Below are 20,381 nucleotides of genomic sequence, written 5' to 3' on the forward strand. Positions count from 1 at the left end.
GCCTGAACTCTATCCCAACCAAATAACGACACGGCGCTCAGTTTAATTTCAAGGCACATTTATTTCACCATCCACACCAAAATGTGAACTAGCTAACAAATACTGTAAATCAAACATCAATCTAGATAAGATGGAGACAAGTGGACACACAAGGCCGCAAGTGTCACTCGATGCCAAATGCTTACATCCTTAATTAACATTTGTTGTAAATGACATCAGCTGCCTATTTCTCCATATCCTTTGAACTACAATAAATATTTAAATTTAATTTCCGCAAGCAAGCTATTTGTTCTTGACCCTCACTAGACAGCAGCTGCATTTGCCTTCTCGTCCTAGTACACTGTAAATGCTGCCAAATGCTCCACATTGTAGCGAGTGCTGGTGGTATCTAGTTAGTAATCAAAGACAATGTTTGGTGAAAAGAACATTTGAGGATCAAACCAGGATCAATGCAGTGACACACTTAAAATGTCCAAAGGGGTCCAATTAAAATCTCATCTGCATCTGCTTCAAAGCTTGTTTGAACTTTATCTATTTAAACTTTACCTCAATTAAATGTATCTGCCTGATAAGAATTTCATGTTTGTGCTACAGCCAATTTTGTCTTCGAGCTAAACACTCCAAAGTTGGTTTTAGAAGTTTATATGTGCCTGTGATCATCTGCCAGACATCTCATTTTAAACCTCAAGTTTCAACTTCATTAAACAACAACAACAACAAACAGTACCTGGATGAGTGTCTGAAAGTCTGTGCTCTGTCATATATGTAAGGTAGAAGTCCCAGCTTGAAGGCTTTCATGTAAATCATGGATAACGTAAACATGGAATTTAAGTGTACATCATCCACAAAACAATCCAAGTGAAAGGTTCTCAGATGGTTTATGACATCATCAGTGTTGATGCTATGTGAACCTCCAAAGTAGAACGCACTCCATTCTGTGGGTCTTAATTGGCTTGTTGCACTAAACGTTAGTGTTTTTTTTCTTAAAAGGATATAAGATAACTGAGCATTTGTTCAATGGTGAAACTATCATCGCTTTAGAAGCTTATCAGCCAGACCGGATAACACATTAACATTCACAACGGTCACACAAATACAGCAAGAAACTGACCACTGTAAGAAAAAAAAAAAAATTAAAATGACTCGGCTTTTGAAAACACCTGGCAGGCACATCATGGAGAAGGCACAGGGAGGTGCTGACGCAGGGATACTGACACCATGTGCCATTTGTTCATTCATGCTCGTCATTAACCAATGTGGCATTTGCAACATTCTCATCTAAAATTATTTAGTCAATGTAATTGACAATTTAGTCAAAGAAAGTAGACTACACATGAGACCAGCTAAAAGCTGGCTGGTCTAACTTGTGGCGCGCGTTTATCGGTGAGCTGGAGCCTGTCAGAGCTGAACTGGTCTCCAACAAGGTATATGCAGAGAGACAAACAGACTCACATTCACACTTCAATTTAGAGTGGTCACACAAGCATATAAACCCACCCTGAGCCAAGATTTCCACTCAGAATGTTTCAAATGCGAAGTAGAAACTATCCACCTGTTCCGCCTTTTTTGAAGCAGCATATTTTTATTCAAACGGATTGTCTTAACTCTAAATTAAACCACTAGTGGGATGTTCGACTTTGGAGGTTCCACTTTGTCTTGGAGTATGACCGTAAAATTTATCACACTCTTGTTTGTTGAATTCTAATAATAATAATAATTAAAACAAAATCAGATGACATATTCACGACCAGGTGAATATGGAAAATGTTACGCATCGATTGCGATTTCTACGTTTTGAGTGTTTGATGCTTGTTGCTGGGATTGAACTACCCTGTAATACTGATTGAAGAAGAAGGCGTGCGCACCAATGTCCAAACAAGTCATTTACAATGCATGGATATTATTTGTATCATTAATAACCAGCATTCACACAATAAAAATAAATTCAACACAACAGTAGAAACAGGGATTCCCAAAAGAGGCCGTGAAGCCATCATTCAGAAAACAGTCACAAAAAGTCAAGGCACTATAGTTGCTGCATGGTTACTAGCTTGCACAATTCAAACATCCCAGCACATAAACATTCAAAGATCAAATATTTCTTTTTTTTACATGCACTGGATGTTCTGGTGGACACTGTTAATCACACCATGTGTATCCCCTAACGATCTACATTTTAAAAAGTCCAAAAAGAGTTTTCTCGGAACCCTGAATTGCGCTTGCATGTCAGAGATGATGTGCGAGGTCATCCGGAGAGGCCGTCGAACTCTTTGAGGTCGACTGGAGGTCACACAGGGGGACGAGGCGGGCTTTCGAAAGAGGCAAAAACGGGTGGCTGGGGGATGCGAGGCTGGGGGGGTAGTGCTCCTTACACATTTGTCCGACACTTGGGGAGGATGGGTCCTCCTTCAAGCCTTCTCTTTCTTACTGCGGATGGAGAGATGACATGTGAAAAGACAGGAACAACACCAGAAAAAATGGAGAGCGGGAGAAAAAGCGAGGGGGAGAGAGAGAGAGAGAGAGAGAGAGAGAGAGAGAGAGAGAGAGAGAAAGAGCAGAGGCACCTAAGTGTATGCGACCTTTGCTCTTACAGGGTTCAAAAGCGTCTTTCCAGGTCAAAATTGCTTTTCGAGCATGTCCACTGCATTCGTACAGTGATGCTCGAATCATAGATGCGATAAAACATGGCTTCCCAACCTGCAGTGGGTCTAAGATAATCTCTCGAGGGGGCGTGGGGTTGTTTATTAATTAATTATTCATGCTCACGTTTTTTTTTTTTTGATTTATCTCTGAAATGTATGTCATTCTTTTTCAAATTCAAATGTCTTTTTTAGGGAGTGCAGGCTCGGAGAAATTTGGGAACTGCTGCTAAAAGCAAACCACTTTCTGTTTCCTCCTATTACAGCAAAGGGGAGAGGAAAATACAGATTTCAGATACATGTTTTGATACTTTGTCCCAAAATCAAGTCATGAAAAGCATCAATAAGAACCCTGTAGTCGCATCTCTTCACTCTAAAGTACAGCATGAGTGGTGTGAGCAAAAAGTTGAAATCAAGGAAGAGAAAATAAAGAAATCTGCTCCGAGCCATTGACTTCAATCAAAGTTTAAGCAACGATGTGAAGAGAAAAAGAAACAAAGGGAGCTGTGCAGTAAAAAGCCCATTTCTTTTGCTGCCCAAATCTGGTAAATGTTTAGCAGCAGTTCAAGTGGTCGACGGTGAGAGAAAGCATTGTTATAGATGACTCGGCATTGTTTGTGTTGTGTTGTATTTAGTGTTTTCATGTTATTAATTTATTGGTTTTAACTGTCATTGTTTTTGTATGTCAGATTTTTTATTTATAGTCAGCGCTTGTTATGCAGCTGTGGTTGTTTTTCAAGTGCTCTACAAATAAAGTTGTGTTCAGTTCATAATTTGAAGACATCTTCGACAATGCAGTGTCCAGGCAGGATGCAACGGATTGAAGTTTTTATGACACTATTTTTTTCCAGTGGTCGTTGATCGTTCAATGGATATAATTGAACTTTTAGTGTGACCATTCGGATTTTTGTGCTTCAAAGATTGGTTTTCGTCTCTTTTGATGGTTCCTCTCTTTCTGTTTTCTAAACTGTAATTGAAAACAAAACACAGGAGATGAGGGCACACGTTAATGGTGACATCTGAGTACCGTATTTGGAGTATAAGGCGCACCTTCAATAAGAGGCCTATTTTAAAACTGTTTTCATATATAGGCGCATAGAACAGAAGCTACAATAGTGGCTGTGGTCATGTTATGCATCCACTAGATGGAGCTACGCAAAAGGAATACAATACAATACAATATAGCTTTATTTATATAGAGCCTTGACAACTGCTGCAGCTGTAACCACGCGCTTTACAGAACATTTAAAATACTACGTCCAAAAAATCAGAATATTGATCCATATGTAGCTCCATCAGGATGTAGCATAAAGCACAACACCAAGTCCATAAAAATACAGGGTTTATTCCTTGGCATACATCCAAATGGCATTACAAAACAATAAATGAAAGACACAAGTTATGAAGACAATTCAACAAATAGGCACACAAACCTTGTGGGCTCACATCCACAAGGGGCTAAATATCCTTCCAAGTCTTGCTTGTCTCCTTCCTTCGTTTAGTCAGTAGTTAACAATGGTTTTGGTATTATCCTCGTTTCATAATGGCTGCGCAGAGCTCACAAAGTAGTTGTGCACATGTCAATTAGTGTCAGGTAGAACCCTTTTACGTTACGATTGGTTCCTGCTAATAATCACAACTAGACGGCATAGGGACACTAACAGGGAAACAACTCAATGGGGAATATAAAGAGACTGTAACTCCATATAAAAGGCGCATCGGATTATAGAGCGCACTGTCGGCTTTTGAGGAAATTGAATGCTTTTAGGTGCGCCTTATCGTGCGGAAAATACGGTAATTGTTTCTGATCATTTGCCAGTGGTACTTTGTGATTAGCATCGTTAATTTCCATTTAGTTATTCATTTAATTGTGGATCATGAAACATCTTTCAGTGTAACAATGAAAAAAGTAAGAGATGGGGAAAAAATGGATGCATTTGACTGCTTGATTCATATTCCACAAAGGCAATATTAATCAGAATACCGTGTTTAGAATCGTGGCGTCGCACAGAACATATTGTTAAATTAACATCTTACTGAAGGTCATAATTTTGTATTTTTTGATTAAAGTTGGGGCCGAAGTAAAGCCTTGACTTGAGGACAGCCGAAAAGAGCTCAAGTGTGAAAGTGCTGAAAAGACCTGAAGAGAATAAACGGAGGCTTTGAAAGGAGGTGGCGGCGGTTCCAGGGTTTTGGAACAAAAGTAGAAGCTAGCGTCAGAAGAAAAAGCAAGAATGAAGGACCACACGTGTTTACTTAGTCTTTGACTTGAACTTTTTCCCAAAGGCCCGTTCCAGCTCCGGGACAGACAAAGTGAGAGTAAAGGAACCATCAGACTCTGACCTGACAACCCGGGCTTCAAAACGAGAGGAGGAGGAAAAGTTACGTCCAGAAATATGAACCTTTTGGTCGCATGTAGAGGCAGCTAAACAGGCAGCATTGACGATTGCATCATAATCCTGCTGAAGGTTAATGATTCACGTTGATGGCTTCATCAACCCTTTGAATGATATTGTCAACCCTGAAGAGACATTACGGTTTATTATATCACTGCGACCAGTGTTCTGATCATTAACATCTCTGCGGTGACTGACAAAATCCGACAAAATTCATAATTTACTGAAAGTCCACATGGGCACTGAAGTAACTAGACCCTCATGCTCTTTTTTTGTTTAGTTTTTTTTTTTTGGTGTTGATGTCATCATTTAAAACGCTTTTGTTTTGGTTTGCCTCCGCTTTCAGGGCGCACTAAGTGTAGCGGGCGATGACATCACTGATTCAACTGTTAAGCATCCGATCAAAGTAAAAAGTGGGAAGATTAAGTGCAGATAAAGTGGCAGCTTTGACGAAATGGAACTGCTAACACTGCCAAATGCACAATTGTACCGAGTCTTTGTATAACCACCGGGGTCACTCAAAACAAAGGCTTATTCGTGAATTTCTGAGTGGTGACGTCGCAATAATGTATCACACTCGCTCCGTTCTGGTGTGAGCCACAACACTCGGTACACCTGTACAGCCTTTTGACAATAAGCGGTGTGTCACAAAATGTCTAGCAGTACTGTACAAGGTTGACAATTCAGGTTTCGTAACGCGCTATCGGGGTGACCTTATGTCAAAATATTAAAACACCACTCGCAAAAATCAATGTCAAACTACATCAACCATAATGAACTACAAAGACTACAAAGTCCTCTGTGTCACCAAAACTGGGCATAGTTACGACTATCACAAAGGAAGTGTGTTTAGTTCGATACACACGTACTTTGTCGCAGAACACTGTACAGTAGCTTTGAATTACTGTGGATGGGTAATTTGACGACCGGTACATTAACTCATTTGGGAAACAATTGTCTTTACTAAGTACAGTATTTGATTGTATAAGATCTCATTAGATTAGACACAGGGAATTTTGTGGTTGTGGCTATCTACTATACTGATGTGCATGCGTTCCTATGAATGCATTTGTGAATTTCCTACCAAGGTCATTGTTGTTCATCATGGCGTTGGAGCCTCGGAGACGTGGGCCCTGCTGGGTGAAATGGTAGCCGAACTTCAGCAAGGTGGTGTTTTTCTCCAACATGCTTGCTATCTCCATCTCCACCTTATTGCCTAATGGCTGGCTCTGAAGATGAAAAGTTGATATCATTCGTTCAAGCAACTGTATGGCATACTTGGATTTAACGAGCAGATTCAAAATAACGGTCAAGGAACACTGCTGGCTTGTAGTAAAGATGGCGGTGACTAAAATCATTTTAGTGGTATATGCTAGCCAACACACCACCGCTAATGTTAAAGGATAAATATACACTACAATTCAGGCATGACCAATCAATCCATGTTTAATGCAGCATAAATTGATTAGTCATGCCTGGACAATGAGGAAAAAGGAGGACATAATAGAAAAGCAACTGTTGTTGTCATAACGTCTTGGACACACATGAGTGCAGCCCATCATAGCCCACATATCAAAATTAAAATATAAAAAATGGAGGGTTATGTTGTACGGAAAACGTTTTTAATTTGCAGCTCAAGATATATCATGAATTAAGTGTGCCAAATATCCTTTCAGTAACATTTTCCACGATCCGTAAAAGTGGAACCTATGGCCACTGCCGATAACAAAATATACGAAATTGGGTACACTTGGTATCTCTTCCTAGATGATTTGAACTTTATTAGCTTTAACTGTTCAGATTTCAAATAAAACCTCAGAAGGCCAGCTAGCTACCCCACAATACTTTTTGTCCTCCGACTAGTTAGTCAGAGCAAAACTTCCAGCCAAGTTAGACTACCAAAACATGTCTGTTGTGATCTGCACAAATTAATATATTTAAAAATCAGCAAATAGGGTGAGTATCATGTATTTTATTTTCCGTGTTTGTTTTCAATATGTATCTTTGGATTAACATTCATTCCGAACTGTTTTTGTCACTGATGTACATGTCACAGTTCTGTTCAGCACCTGATTGTCAATCTTGAGCTCCAGTAATGTGGTGTTGTACTGCAGTGACTCAATGAGGGCGAGGATTCCAGTCCCTGTTATAAAGTTCGACTCAACGTTCAGGCTCTTCAGTGTCGTGTTAACCTTGAGCATCTCCGCCAGGGCCTGACAACAAATAAGAATAATTGTCATTTTGTTCTTTTCTTTGGCAACATACACACCGTACCCTGCCCCTCTAGATTCCAAAAGTCAACATATCGTGCAAGCATCAAAACATGAACCCTGTGGCTCTGTTTTTGCTTTTTAGAAGGTTTTGTGTGGGTATAGTAACACTTACGCCAAAAGATGGAACAGCCCCCACAAGGGGTGTTAATAAAAGCAGAGATATGCTTTTCAGCGCCGACTTAACCTGTTTTTTTTTTCCCTTACACTCCCATATGAATGAAATAGGTGAAGCATATAGTATTTCAAAGGGGAAAAAAAAGCTAAATGTTATAAACTTACAAATGCTACAGGGTCATTGCTTCTGGTTCCAACGATACTCAACCTCTCCACCGCCGTGTTCTCTATCAGAGCCTGAGCGTACGCCTTTAAAGTCGGGATGGGAATGTTCTAAAAGAAAAAGAAAAAAAGAAAGCAGCACCACATGGGAACATAACAGCTAACAGATTAGTATCATGAAATAAATGTGTCCTAAAACACTGTCAATGACCATGTATATAACAGACACAGACACACTTTGCTACCTTGATGTTGTTGAGGTTGATCTCCACAAGCTCAGGGTCATTCCTTTTCATCCTTATGAGAGTGTCCTCCACATCAGTGGAATTGGGCTCCTCATCGGGAACTGGTTTGTACTGGGTGGACTGGATCACACCTGCCACACACTTATAGTTACTACACAGTCAGGAAGTCCTGGAACACAATGAGCTGAAATGCCAATAGCAGAGACAACAAAGATACGTGAAAGACCTTAAAAGCTGAGCTGTGTCACGCCAGCATGTGTTTTATTAACACCAATTACTACTTTTCCTTCCGCTGGGCGTTGGCACCCTCTTGTGGCATTTTAGGGCATAAAAATGAAAAACACGAATATTACATATGCCTACAACTGCAAATAGCTGAGTTTTTCGGCGAATAACTGAAGCCAGGTTCCAAATTAACAGAAATATATCCACCCATCCATTTTCGAATGCGTTTATCCTCACGAGGGTCGCGGGCAGGGATAGGCTCCAGCTGTCTTCGGGCCGTGTGCGGGGTACACCCTGAACTGGCTGCCAGAAACATTCACACTTATGGTCACACCTAGGGACAATTTAGAGTGTTCAATTTACCTACCACGCATGTTTTTCGAATGTGGTAAGTAACCGGAGTACCCGGAGAAAACCCACGCAGGCACTGGGAATACATGCAAACTCCACACAGGAAGGCCGGGGCCTGGGATTGAACCCTGCACCTCTGCACTGCGAGGCTGACGTGCTAACCACACAACTACCGTGGTGCCGAGAAATATATATCTAAAAAATTGAATTATTGCTGACTAACAAATCACAAAATGTCATAATAATCAGCAAACAGAGCAGCATGGGAATGGCATCAAAGCAATCACATTTGACAGTAGGTGCCAGGATCCAAGCATGTACATACACAATTATGATCCGTCTTGTATATTATGTCCAGCATGTGCCAAACCAAGCATAGCATTCTGCAATATTCATGGTCAAAGTAGAGTTTCCCACAATTGTCAAGTTGATGAATGCGTGAAATATAGCAAACTGAGGTGAAAAGTGCAACTACAGCAGTATAACTGTCTGGTATTTCAAATAGGATGTAAAATCAGAAAATAAACAGGTTCGAATGTTGTATTTACAGAAAAGCAAATGTGGCGCTCCAGAGGCATCCGCAGTTCTCCTCGAGTGCAAAAAAGTTTACTATGTCCATAGAAAATTCACTATGTCTGCCCCTCTCTCTCCAAACATTTGCTGCCATGAGCTTATTTCATATGCTAGAGATCCAAGCGAATTTGCCTCAACAGTTCTCTTGGACCGAGCGTCATTTCATTGAGTTTACATCGTTCAAACTACACATTTTACGCAGATATGTCATTTTGTTTGGCGAAACAGATGAAATCCCGTGTAGGTGTATGTTACATACTGTTAAGGCCTTGCTTGTTGACTATGGTGCTGCTTGCCAGAGCTTCATAATATTGCTGATTACTCATCAGGGTGTGCATGCCCAGGATGGCTGTGAAAGGAAAGGGCCATAGACAAAATGGAGGTCATCAACGCATAGTGAGCAGGTACAAAATGTGTTTCGGCTGCTCACGTGACCACCATGCAAAAAGAGGATGGAAAGAGACATACTGTATAAGAGGCATGCATAGTTACATGTGAGTCACATGGATGGGCTGGTACTGTATGTTTTATCGTTTACATGACAAACAGCATGACACAACCCATGCTGATCTTAACCTCTAGCAGTTGGTTGATATATAATGTGAAGTCAAATAATAATAATAATAATAATAATAATAATAATAATAAGTGAACGGGTAGATTGGCCAACTAAGTTTTGTCCAAGCTGCTTTGAAAAAGAAAAATGTGGTGAGATATCTAAAATAAATGTGTGTATTAAGCATCATTTCCAGCTACATTTCTAGGAACGACTTGGAACCGAAATAGTTTCTGAGCACCATTGTATAATACCACTTGGCTACAATTTAATGTCACGGTGACTGTAAAAATGTTGGTTACATTATGAAGTAATATGATATGCACAAGCATGTCGAAAAACCTGATTCAAACTGATGGGGACGTTTGAGGGCACTTAGACATGATCGCAATGGCCGGGGATCACACCACCAACCTCTGGGTTGGGAAACTACCACTCTACCGCCAACCTCTGGGTTGGAAAACGAGCACGCTACCACTGAGCCATGCCACCCCAATAAACTTCCATTGTCATAAATAGCATGCGTTCATTGAGGTTAGCGGGCATGTAAATCAATCACAGTAGTCTGCGCAGAGTCTGAGCAGCATTTCTGTTCGTTTCATGCCAACACATGCGTCCAAACTGCAGATACCCTGTATGGTGCCCAGCTAACAGTGATCCAGCAGAGGTGGAGGAAGTGAGGGGGTGATGAAGAGGAAGGGTGGTGGGGTGATGGAGGGAACACTAAGGGGGGGGAAGCAAAGGAGTTAGCTTGAAGACAAGATGAAGATCAGGTGCAAGGATGGGAGGTCGGGTTGAGGTTTATTTACACTGATTAGTGAAACAACTTGAATTCAATAGCATTTGGAAAACTGGCGTTTAATGAGAGATGTGAGGGAAAACAAATACAGGGTGCTAGAATATATCCAGTCTACGGCGCCATTGTGTCGACCGGAAGTAAAGGGAACTTGTTACCTGCGATATCACAAAGTTCAGCATCAGTAGCACTGGCGAGCGCTTCTTCAAGCTCAGGCTCCAAGGTCACATTCTCCATAATGGGGTCCACCATCTTTTTCGGCACAAAGGCCTTCCCTACAAAATGAAAGCAAGTTGATACATCCACTACTTACTCTCATTTACACTCACATTTACACCTATGGACTTTACAGTTTTGAGGATTTAACCTCAACTGCATATGATTGGAATGTGAGAGGAAGTACGCGGCAACCACAATATTAGAATCGCCACATGAGGATGAACAGTGCAATGACGGTGACCAATGAGGAACTAATGTCAGAGGTTATTCTACATCTCCTAAAGTTGTGATTGTGAATGGTCATTTTTCTACATGTGCCCTGTGATTGACAAGTGACCAGTCCGGGGTGTACTCGAATCTTTCACAGCTTGTCAGTTGTGTTTACCTCAAGTGAATGCATGAAGAGGCCAAGGGTTAATATTAACTCTGATGTAAAATAAGAAAAATATGAACCCGTCTGTGTCTTGGCCTCACGGACTGAAAAGCCGTCCATCAAATTCTCAGCACAGACTCCGACTATTAAAAATATCCATGATGTATGAGCAGCTGTTATATCAGAGCCGAGCCTTGTGAGCTTCCTTCCACATGATCTGACTTCATGTTGTTGACACTTAGTAAGTGTAAAGACATTTGTGTGCGCGCGTGTGCGTTCGCAACCTGCTCTGTCTAACGTCACACTCGGCTCTGCCGCGCGTTCAGCCTCTGTCACCTCATGTTTGGACTGCCTTGTAAACACTGGCAGCCTAAAAACAATTTCGACAGTTTCATAGACTTCAGTGGTGCAAAAAGGTGCATGGATGGACAGAAAGGAGGAGGCACTCAGTAAGTCCAAGGGCTTCGCAACAGCCCACGACTTGATGTTTTTTTTTTTTTGCTTGTTGGAGATGTTTACAAATGTAATTTTTTTTTATAGACAGTGTCACAGAACCTCATGGTGAGTTTGACTTTCTAGAGTTTTGTGTGTAACCTCTCTACTACACATGACCCTTCTAATCATGGACCCTTTGCGAGATGAGCTTTTGATTTCAGACACAGTCAGAGACGTTGCGTTTAGTACGTGAGGAATTAACCCAAAAATCGATGACAATGTTGCAGGCTTACCTCTCTTTTCCCCAGTGAAGGGCACCAGGTCTTCCCTGTCTGGATGCTCTTTGGCTTGTTTCTCCAGGTGAGCCAGCAGGTCGTCTCTCTGGAACGTTCCCGTGGGCGCTTTCTTTGTCTGGTCTTTCTGACGCATCCCAGCAGGCAACAGTGCATTCTAGTCAACGATGGAATGTACATCATTCAAAACATTGGTACCCTCCATTGGGAAATGGGGCCATATTTATTTTTGAGTCCATTTGGTTATAACACGACATTCTTTATTCTTTACGGGTTATCAAGTTTATTACTGTGTAGATTCATCTGATTGCCTTGAACAGTGTTTACACTTGAGAGCTGTAAGTGATTTGACACACTGGTGATTATATTAGACGATTGATACATTTTCGGATTGAAAAGGATTTAAAAATTATAACCTGGTACAATTCGATCCTACATCACTACAGTACCGTGCACTACACAACTGGATGCCATAACTGGAGATTGAAGTGCAGTGCAAGAATATCATGAGAATTTGCCCTTCAAAGCGTTGTCCGTTTGATTGGCACGACACTGTATATGAGAGTTATTAATCTACTCTAAAAGTGCCGTGTGTTATCTGCATCGGTGTACAAGTACACTGTATCAAAATGAGCGATGGCTCCCATATCTTACTTTCCACACATGAGAGGCAAGAAGAAAAAAAAAAAAAAAACACAGGGAATATCATAAAAACATCTCAGCAATAATAAATCTATTGGGAAAAAAAGTCTCCTTTCTCAATCGAAACACGAGCATTATTATTTCTGGAACGATCTTTTTTTTTAATTAATTTTTTTAAATTAAACTCTTGAATTGGATTATGCTAGGGGTTACCTAATGTCCTGTGTGGTGATTTTATTCAGTATACTCGCAGACAAGGGCAGGCTGAGAAATTTCCCACAGCTTTGCTGCGCCCCACGTTATTTTTAACCTAAAGACCCATTTCAAATCAAGCTCTTACAAGCTCTGCTTATAGCCTCATATCTTATCTTTGCTTTCAACGCACCGTGGCCTCACTCTCTCTCTTCTCATGACTCATCCAGCCTTTTCAAGCTGCCGTCGGCCTCCCTCTGTACTTAGTCAAAGGCACAAAGATGACAATAGTGAACAAAATCACCGGGGCTTCAAAATATATTTTGCACAGCATACGGCAGCATTGAGAGGAAAGGTGACTCCTCCAGGCTTCTCATCTCACAGTTACATCACAGAGAGCACGTCTCTTACATTCAGCTCCGCTCCACTGTGTTATTTTTAACAGTGAGAGACTCGGTTGTGCTCTCTTCCGCAGTCCGACTGCGATTTCCTTCTCTGTTTTCACTTTAACATGGCAACTCAGTACCTCATCTGGTAAGCACGCACACAGGAGCCACTGGTCGGAGGGACTCAGGATTGAGTGGCACTTGCTCTTCTTAACTGACCCCAAAACTCATTCGCAAGACTCAGAGGCCGTCATCAAAAATTCCCACAGACCCAATATCTTGTAAATCTTCCCAGAAGATTGAAGCTATTGTGTTATGACCAACTGTACATGTTCTTCTATTTTTACTTCCTACACTACAGAGTCAAACTCGAGGCCCGTGGGCCAGATCTGGCCCGCCATGTCATTTTATATGGCCCTCGAAAGCAGCTCAAACATGTCAACTTCCACGATCCTTTCTCAAAATGTCTACCAAATTTTTAAATTGTCATGTGTAATAAATGAGAAATATATTCTAAGCATGTTCTTGTTGCCAAAACCCTCATGATACTAACTTAAACAATAGTTGAGTCAACAGTTATTCTTGACTTCTTTACATGGCTTCAGTCATAACGGCCCTCCAAGTGAAACGGTAAATAAAATGTGGCCCGCGCCAAAAATGAATTTGACACCCCTGTCCGACACTTACAGGTATTATTTATACTTGGTGCAATACAAGGCGTGCATGCTACATTAAATAATTTTCGTGGACAAAAACTAGTGCGCCCAGTCAAACGTCCCAAATGTTGTACTAGACTATGGCTGAAGTAGCAATCCATCATCATGCAAGATGTCATCAAATCATCTGCTCAGTGAACACATGTATTTTGTATTTATTTGTATGTATTTATTTATTTATTTTTTGGTGCGGAGCATTCTTAACTGTCAGTAAAAGGTTGATTATGTCCACAGTTTAACTTCAGATTATTTCCTCAGCATGAAAACCCTGAAGTCAATTTATTTGGCAAAAATCGGGTTAAAACTCAAGCAAAGAGATAGCTTGGCTTTTTGAAGAGAGACCTTTTCACCATTGTGCAAACTCATCAGTTAAAAAAAACCAAAAAAACAAATGAATAACAGATCCAGGCTGAACTAACAAGACATTAAAGACAATTGTTACATCGCATTATCCAGTATATTTGCCTGTAGAGTTAGTCAAACTCGAAAATAACTTGGCAATGTCTTCCAGGAATAGACGTAGGCAGATCTGCTGGGAAGGCTGCAGTGCTTTTCAGAGCAAAAGGGCACTTTAATGTTCTGTAATGGGCTCTGCTCGTAAAGAGCCCCCCCCCCCCCAAAAAAAAAGGTACGCGCGCACACTCTGACTCTCTACGTTTGCGTCATAAAGTCCCTCTGGGCCAGACAGTGCTGGCATGGGTCTTGTGTGACACACAAACGCGCGCACATGCACGACGAATGAGAGCCTCACAGTCAGCCACCTCTTGCCCACTTTTGGGATTGAGGAGACGATCACAGCTGCTGTTACCTCTTTGACTCATGATGTATCACGGAGTGCATGACATACAGTATGCCACAAGCTGCATTGAACCCACCGAAGATTGCAACTTGGACGTCGGACATGTATCAGTTCTACCGCACATTCACGTTGATTTGGAGTCTTTAGTGAACCGAATTTGCAGGTTTATGGAATGTGGGAGGAGGAGGCTGGAGTACCAGGAGAAAACCCACGTGTACGCTCAGAACTGTGAAGCAGGCATGCAAACCACCGGTGCAATTTGCTGCCCTCGTTTCTAGGTCAATGGAAGCAATTTGTGCAGCACCACTGACATCATGAGTGAGGTCGGCTAATGGTCAAAGCTGCAGTGCACTCTCGCTGAATAAAAACATATACTGTATATTATAAAACTTTGTTTAGACTATTTCAATTGTTTGGGTTGCAAGTGTATGCATTACTTTCTTGCTTATTTGTGGGGAAGAGCAAAAAAAAAATCAGTGGTGATAATTCATGATACATGTGAACATGTTTTTTGTTTCAACTAAAAGTTCCTGTCAAACATTGCAGTAAATTTGTGATATATTACAGCGAACCCGCTATCTCGTGCATTATTGTTTACAGCCTCAGTATTTTTATCCAGTCTTCGTTTTATGTTTTTTTTTGCAGGGGATTGGGGAAAGTGTGGTCCTCGAGAGGCCCTATCTAGCCTGTTTTACATGTTTCCCTCCTACAACATCGCTGATTCAAATGATCAGGATGGCATCAGGCTGCTGAAAAGCTTGTTGATGAGCTGACCATTTGACTCAGGTGTTTTTGGATGAGGGAAACCTAAAAAAAACAGGCTGGATAGAGACTCTCGAGGACGGGACTTGGGCACCCCTGGTTTCTCGCAAACAGGCTGGTCCATATTTCGAGGTCAGCACAATGCACATTCATTGTGGTACCACGTTGTGCCTCAACATGCCAGCCAGCTGTGAGGTCTACTGGAAGAGATGTAGCAAGTAATTTAGCGAAAGAAAAGTGCCATGCAGTGCCATATTATTTTCCCATAATATCCACTGAGCAGAGAAAATATATGACTGCGAGCTTAGCTGTGGCTTTTTCAAGGGTTAGAATGACTGGAAAAATTATGCTAAATTCTGTTCGCCTGTGTAGGGTTTTGAATTATACATTTTTGATTGAGTATTTCTAAAAACTCGCTTCAAAGCACATTTTTTACTCTGCGGCTTTTGAGACTTGTCATTTATTCATTAGATTAATTGTCGTTTGGATGAACTGTCTTTGTTTTTGCACGTCAAATTCTTACTCCATGTACAACACTTTCTATTTAGCGAAGGTTGTTTCAAAAGTGCTCTCCAAATAAAGTTAGGTTGACTCAAACATCATCTACGAAGGTTTGATATCTTCATCAACATACCTGTGAATAGTTGTGTATGTTAGATGACGGTTTTGGGTGAACATTTTGTTGTTTAACCCTTTGAGGGACAGCGGTTACTACAGTGGACAGCTTGTGATGTTATCAGGTTACAGGGTGCGTGAAGGGGTTAAAGATGCAAGGTTTAGTTATCGTTTGTTTTGTGTTAGGTGTGACAGTGAGCGGAACTACGGTGAAAAGGGTGTCTTCATAGTGTACGTGTAAAATCATTTCAAAGTTGTTGTTTTTTTTCACCTACTGCCACACTAAACAAGGGTTCACTGTACTTTTGTCTGTTCGATTGTATTACAACACACGCTTATGGGGGTTTGAGGGCTGCCGTATTGCCTCTATTAATCCCCAGTACGCCACTGAGCACATCTCACTAACAACATAACTAATGGGCCCACGGGCGGCACACGACAACATCTTAAACACTATGAGCAATCGCAGTAACAGAGCTGTAGGTGACGCTAATATGTTAAGTCAGCGTGCTCCACAGCATTCCGGTCCCGCGTGACTCCATAACTCTGCAGTGACACCAGCGGCGCGCTGGCAGAAAGTAAACTCACGTCGGGGTCCAACTCCTCCAGTTCATCTTCTAACCGCCGCAGCTCCTCCTCGGAGAGGTTCATGAGCAGCTCGTCCTCGTCGATGTCTCTGTACTTCTCCATCTCCTTTCTCAGCACCGACATGATGCCACACTTCTGCGAAAATGGACACCGATGTCACGTTGACATTCACCTGGGCCATTTCATTAAAACTCTTGCTGCTTCAGTCCAGACATTTGTTGTTCTTTCTTTCAGATGTATCTTTTACATTTGCTACAGAGCAGTAAGTCAATGGCAAATTTGTTGTGACATTTGGAGAATATGCCTGACTTGTGGGTATGACAGTGCCAATTTTGTCAGCGTTTTTTGCGGCGTATCGGTGCTTCACAAATTCCACCTCGCAACAATTGGCAAACGTGAGAAGACACTGGACAAACGGACCGATGGATAGATGGATGGTGCCTCATCGCTTTTTTTCTTCGATAAAAACAAAAGCCTCTGAATTGTTTTATTTCCAAAAACAATGAATGGGAATCCAAAACACACTTCAAAAGTTGCGGGAAAGTTGAACATTTTGAGCGTGGACAATGCGGTTTTACAGATCTACACATTTTTATCTTCGTGGCGGGAAAAAAAAACCCCAAAAGTTGATTATTCAGTAACGTGTCATTTAGAGTGAAAAAGAATGAAGAAAAGGGAGCAGAGAGAGGGGTGCTGTTATCTTACCTCAGTAAAGGCCTTCGAATGAGAAATACAAATGTCAGATGAGCAGCTGGGCCAACTCCACATCCGTTGTGAAGGCTGAAGATAATAGCTATGGATGGAAACAAACCAGTTGGAATCAAAGTGCGCTGAGTTTATGACTACTCAGATATCGTGCAGTACGTGAAATGAACTAATCGTTACCTTTTGCAGCAAGTCGAGACAATATCGACCTACAGAGAGGCAGAAAGAGTACAAAGAGTTTAGGATTTGCTGTCAAGGTCGTTCTGTTCTTTCATTTTACCAGTGTTTGGGTTACATGTTGGATCTAATCAGCTCTCTCCGTCAAAACACATTTTGAAATTTCAATCACGAACAGGCTGCTGAGTTTACATGAACAAGAAGCTGATAAGGAGACTGATATTTGTCGGCATTAGTAATTTTGCATCGGCAGAAGGGCATAAAAATATAATGATCATGTTTGTCATGACTTTCAAGTCCCCCTCCAAACAGACGACACCATAAATAATGGGGGGCTCTCATAGCATATTCTGTTGCTAACCTATCAGCAGTACGGTAAATCGTTTTTTTGTTTTTTGTTTGTCTTTTCTTCTCTGGACTGCTTGCTGTGGGTGCTGTTGCTAACCTATAAGCAGTACGGTAAATCGTTTTTTTGTTTTGTTTTTTTGTCTTTTCTTCTCTGGACTGCTTGCTGTGGGTGGCCTCAGCCTTCCACGCCAATGAATATGTTGGTAAGGACTCTCTAGATCAGTGATTCTCAACTTGTGTGTCGGAACCCAAGAGTGGGTCACAAAGCCATTTCCGGTGGATCGTGGAGAGTTCGTAAAAATTTGCGGGGATTCCTCAGGTCACGACGGTACTGACGAATGAATGACATTTCAATGTTACTGATGTCCATGCTAACCTTTCTTATCATCAACAGTTCCTTCAGTTCCGACTGAAAGGCACTTTGAACATATACTCGAAGCATGCGTACCATACTTAAAATATGACACATATGTTCTTTTCAAACAGCATGTTTCCTTAATTGTTCTTAATGTCTATTAAAGTGGGTCGAGGCTTAGCTACGATGAGAAAATGCGGGTCCCCGCGTGACAAGAGTTGAGAAGCAAAGCTCTAGATAACAGGAGTAAAAATAACTTAATTGAGGCCAATATCTAATGTCCAAACCTAATCTGATTAAAAAAAAAAAATTATAAATAAAATAAACATGCTCGATAACGCCACACTGAATAGGTTCTATTTGATTATGACTGTAGATCATACTGAAAGGTGGGGAGGTTGTTTTACTCAGCTTTGTCGAAGCACCATCCATGATGAGACAAGTTTTGAAAAGCAAAGATGAAGAATGGGGCTGAAATCCAAATAATGCTGTGGAAGAAGCTGACCTGCTCTGCAGATAGCAAACAGAGCCGGTCCTGTATTTACGCAACTTTCCCAAAGCTTCTGCTTAGTTGGGATGACACTGAGCGAGCAGGACATAACAGCTGAAGGTGAAATTGCATAAAAAGTCATCCAAAGACTTTTGCGTTGAAACTGGGCCGCATCGACAATGCAACATACAAATACGCTACGATGCAAATAGCTGTACAATACACAAACTCACTTTTTCAAGGCCAGATTGAAGAATCTGTCATCAGCCATGGATACCACTGATGATCGGTAAAACGATGTATGTTCTGTCTGTGTTGTGGTGTGCATTCATGTTATTGCACAGTGCAAAAAGATTTCATGTTTAAAAATAAACCTCATGTTTATAAACTACAAAACATTGGCCTGTAAAGATATCATAAGAGAAGCCAAAAACTCTTTGCAGTTAATAAATCAATGAATAAAAACAGAGCGAGCAGCAGGACTTGTTGTAAAACTGCTCAGCAGACGAATCCTGCTCAGTGTCTTCAGAGTGTCACAGCACATGACGTCAGCATCATTAAAAAAATCAGCCTCACGCGCAGGTACCGTATATGCGAGCAGATGGGGAACATTTTGTTGTTGACGTTGAAGTTTTGTGCATTTCATGGAACATTTTAAGGGTGCACATTCTATATTCTGTATTTAAAGAATGATAAAGGACATTGTAATGGGCACATTTCCATTAAAACACATTTGCTAGTGATAGAAACACAATATTTTCAGGATCAAATATCGGTAAGGCAAAATAGGTTTCTGCAATATTGAAAATGGTCTGACTGCTCAGTCGTGTATGAGTAGTACACTAGCATAACATGAACACTACAGTGTCATTATGCAAGTGGTGATGGGTGAGTAATTTTACTTTATTCTAGCTTTATTATACAGCGGTTAACTTCTCATTGCACTGACTTGTAGAAAAGATGGTAAAAAAAATATAAATACAATGTATATTATTTTGAAAATCACTTTTTATGACTTAAATACAATCAATGTATATTATTTTGAAAATCACTTTTTATGACTTTATGTTAGAGATAACCTTTTAACGGGAAAATTGTGAAACTTTCTCTAATTTTAACAATACTTTTTGCATGTGCATAGATAGATGAATCACAACAGATGAATCCAAAGGGAGACGAAAAGTCCGACCTTGCACGTCGCAAAGGTCATACATCTCTAGAATGTTGTGCAGACACGATTATGTAGGCCAACATGCCATCAGACAACTGTTGCATCTCATAGCACTTGTTGACTGATCCTAATTATGCAAGGCGTTTATACTGGTCGACTCCACACTTGAGTAAGAACAACTCTCCTATGTTTTTGTAGGTGCATTGATTTGGTAGGGTGCAGTGTGAGACAAAAGGAGAGGATTGGCGCAGTCTATCAGGCCAAAGTAAGATTGTCAGACGACAGTCACAATTCCGTCTTGACGAGGGTCCCCCCGAAGACACAATTTCAAATGGAAGAGAACCACAGACTGCAATGTGTATTAACTTACACAGTACATTAGCCTCTGTCCTAACTTTACTCAAGTGAAGTCTTCCACGGGTGAGCACTCTTATTTTGCATGTATTTACGTACCTCCAGCAGCGCTATTTATAGCCGGACCGTCCGGCTGGGTGACAGCAGCACCGAATACTTTGACCAGATATGGTTCCCTCAGAGCGGCGTGGACAGGCGATGCAGGCTGCCCCTCAACGGCTACACGAAGCGGGGATGGAACGCAAGTCCCGTCGACGCGACACCGTCCATGTTCCGTGGTCAAGAACACCGAGAATTGGTGCAGAATGGAGCGGACTCAGAACGTTGCCTCCCCCGACATTAGGTAGCAATTGGGCGTTTGAGGAGGCTCTAGTCGAAGTCATCTCCCGCAAAGGGCAAAGCCGAGAGGGCCCCCTCCCATCATAAGTCAC

General features: G+C 41.3%; 1 protein-coding gene across 2 annotated transcripts; it reads right to left on the bottom strand.

Annotated features, from left to right (window-relative positions):
- Window positions 1-41: 41 nt before the first annotated feature.
- Window positions 42-20,366, bottom strand: tmod1 (tropomodulin 1). Of its 2 annotated transcripts, XM_019876778.1 has the most exons (13): window positions 20,050-20,366; window positions 17,236-17,264; window positions 17,056-17,143; window positions 16,351-16,485; window positions 11,651-11,807; window positions 10,489-10,605; window positions 9,238-9,327; window positions 7,830-7,960; window positions 7,588-7,695; window positions 7,105-7,248; window positions 6,120-6,264; window positions 4,896-4,995; window positions 42-2,427 (listed from the first exon to the last, which is right to left on the bottom strand). In XM_019876778.1, exons 3-13 carry the CDS (start codon window positions 17,116-17,118, stop codon window positions 2,409-2,411), a joined length of 1,209 nt encoding a protein of 402 aa, XP_019732337.1. In that variant the 5' UTR covers window positions 17,119-17,143; window positions 17,236-17,264; window positions 20,050-20,366; the 3' UTR covers window positions 42-2,408. The 2 variants fall into 2 exon arrangements, with proteins under 2 accessions (XP_019732337.1, XP_019732338.1); XM_019876779.1 differs by lacking the exon at window positions 4,896-4,995 and having other exon boundaries at window positions 20,050-20,365.
- Between the last annotated feature and the right edge of the window lie 15 nt (window positions 20,367-20,381).

The sequence above is a fragment of the Hippocampus comes genome, unplaced genomic scaffold (assembly GCF_001891065.2).
Source record: "Hippocampus comes isolate QL1 unplaced genomic scaffold, H_comes_QL1_v1.1 scaffold51, whole genome shotgun sequence".
NCBI lineage: Eukaryota > Metazoa > Chordata > Actinopteri > Syngnathiformes > Syngnathidae > Hippocampus > Hippocampus comes.